The sequence below is a fragment of the Geospiza fortis genome, unplaced genomic scaffold, assembly GCF_000277835.1.
Source record: "Geospiza fortis unplaced genomic scaffold, GeoFor_1.0 scaffold1518, whole genome shotgun sequence".
Taxonomy (NCBI): domain Eukaryota; kingdom Metazoa; phylum Chordata; class Aves; order Passeriformes; family Thraupidae; genus Geospiza; species Geospiza fortis.
Window position 1 is genome coordinate 11,209 of NW_005055128.1, and position 1,418 is coordinate 12,626.

General features: G+C 56.4%; 1 protein-coding gene across 1 annotated transcript in view; it reads left to right on the forward strand.

Annotated features, from left to right (window-relative positions):
* LOC102038772 (glutamate receptor ionotropic, NMDA 2D-like) overlaps positions 1-1,418 on the forward strand; it is a gene marked incomplete at its 3' end in the record, with an annotated part of 18,841 nt that overhangs the window by 8,812 nt on the left and 8,611 nt on the right. The window contains exon 4 of the mRNA XM_031065727.1: positions 1,002-1,116. Within this exon, the coding sequence (XP_030921587.1) occupies positions 1,002-1,116 (115 nt within the window). The remainder of the gene's footprint in view (positions 1-1,001; positions 1,117-1,418) is intronic.

A 1,418-nucleotide genomic window follows, 5' to 3' on the forward strand; every position in this document is an offset into this window, starting at 1 on the left:
GGGGTTTGGGGGTGGTGGGGGGGTAGTGGTGGTTCTAGATGTGGTTGGGGTTAGGTTGGGGACAGTTGGGTTGGGCACAGTTGGGATTTGGGGATGGTTGGGTTGGGGACAGTTGGGTTGGGGACATTCAGGTGGTTCTAGACAGGGTTGCAGTTGGGTTGGGGACAGTTGGGTTGGGGACATTCAGGTGGTTCTAGACAGGGTTGAGTTGGATTGGGGACAGTTGGGTTGGGGACAGTTGGTTTGGGGACATTCAGGTGGTTCTAGACATGGTTGGAGTTGGGTTGGGGACAGTTGGGTTGGGGACAGTTTGTTTGGGGACATTCAGGTGGTTCTAGATGTGGTTGGGGTTAGGTTGAGGACACTCAGGTGGCTCTAGACATGGTTCTAGACATGGTTTGGGCTAGAATGGGGACAGTTGGAGTGGTGACAGCTGGGGTTTGGGGATGGTTGGTTTGGGGATATTCAGGTGGTTCTAGATATGGTTGGGGACAGTGGGGTTGGGGACAATTGGGGTTTGGGGATGTTGGGGACATTTAGGTGGTTCTAGACATGGTTGGAGTTGGGTTGGGGACGGTTGGGTTGGGGACAGTTGGGTTGGGAATGTTCAGGTGTCTCTAGACGTGGTTGGGGTTAGGTTGGGGACACTCAAGTGGCTCTAGACATGGTTCTAGACATGGTTGGGGTTCAGCTGGGGACAGTTGGGTTGGGAATGTTCAGGTGTCTCTAGACGTGGTTGGGGTTAGGTTGGGGACAGTTGGGTTGGGGACAGTTGGGTTGGGGACATTCAGATGGCTTTAGACGTGGTTGGAAGTAGGTTGGGGACAGCTGGGTGACCCTAGACATGGTTGTGACTGGGGTTTGGTTGGGTTGGGGAAATTCAGGTGACCCTAGACACTCTTGGGGATGTGCTGGGGACATTCAGGTGACCCTAAACATGTTTGGGGTCATGCTGGGGACATTCAGGTGACCCTAAACACGTTTGGGGTCACGTTGGACAGGTACTTCATGAACATCACGTGGGGAGAGAAGGATTTCTCCTTCAACGAGGACGGGTACCTGGTGAACCCCTCGCTGGTCGTCATCTCCCTCAACAAGGAGCGCACCTGGGAGGTGGTGAGTGTCACCTTGGGGACAGGGGTGTCCCCAGGTGCCCGTCTGCTCAGTGTTGGAGTTCTGGGCACGGTGACAATGCCACCACAGCGTCCCCAGGGCTTGGTGCCATCTGCTGTTCACCGTCCCGCCCCCTCATCCCACTGTCACGCTGGGTTGTCACAACAACAACGTGGCACCCGGAGGTGGCGGTGACACCTGGGCAGTGACGGGGACACGGCTCGGCCTCCTGCCCTGTCACGGTGACACCTTGGCTGGGGTCCCACCAAGTGCTGCTGTCATTGTCCCCAGCAGGGATGTCCCAT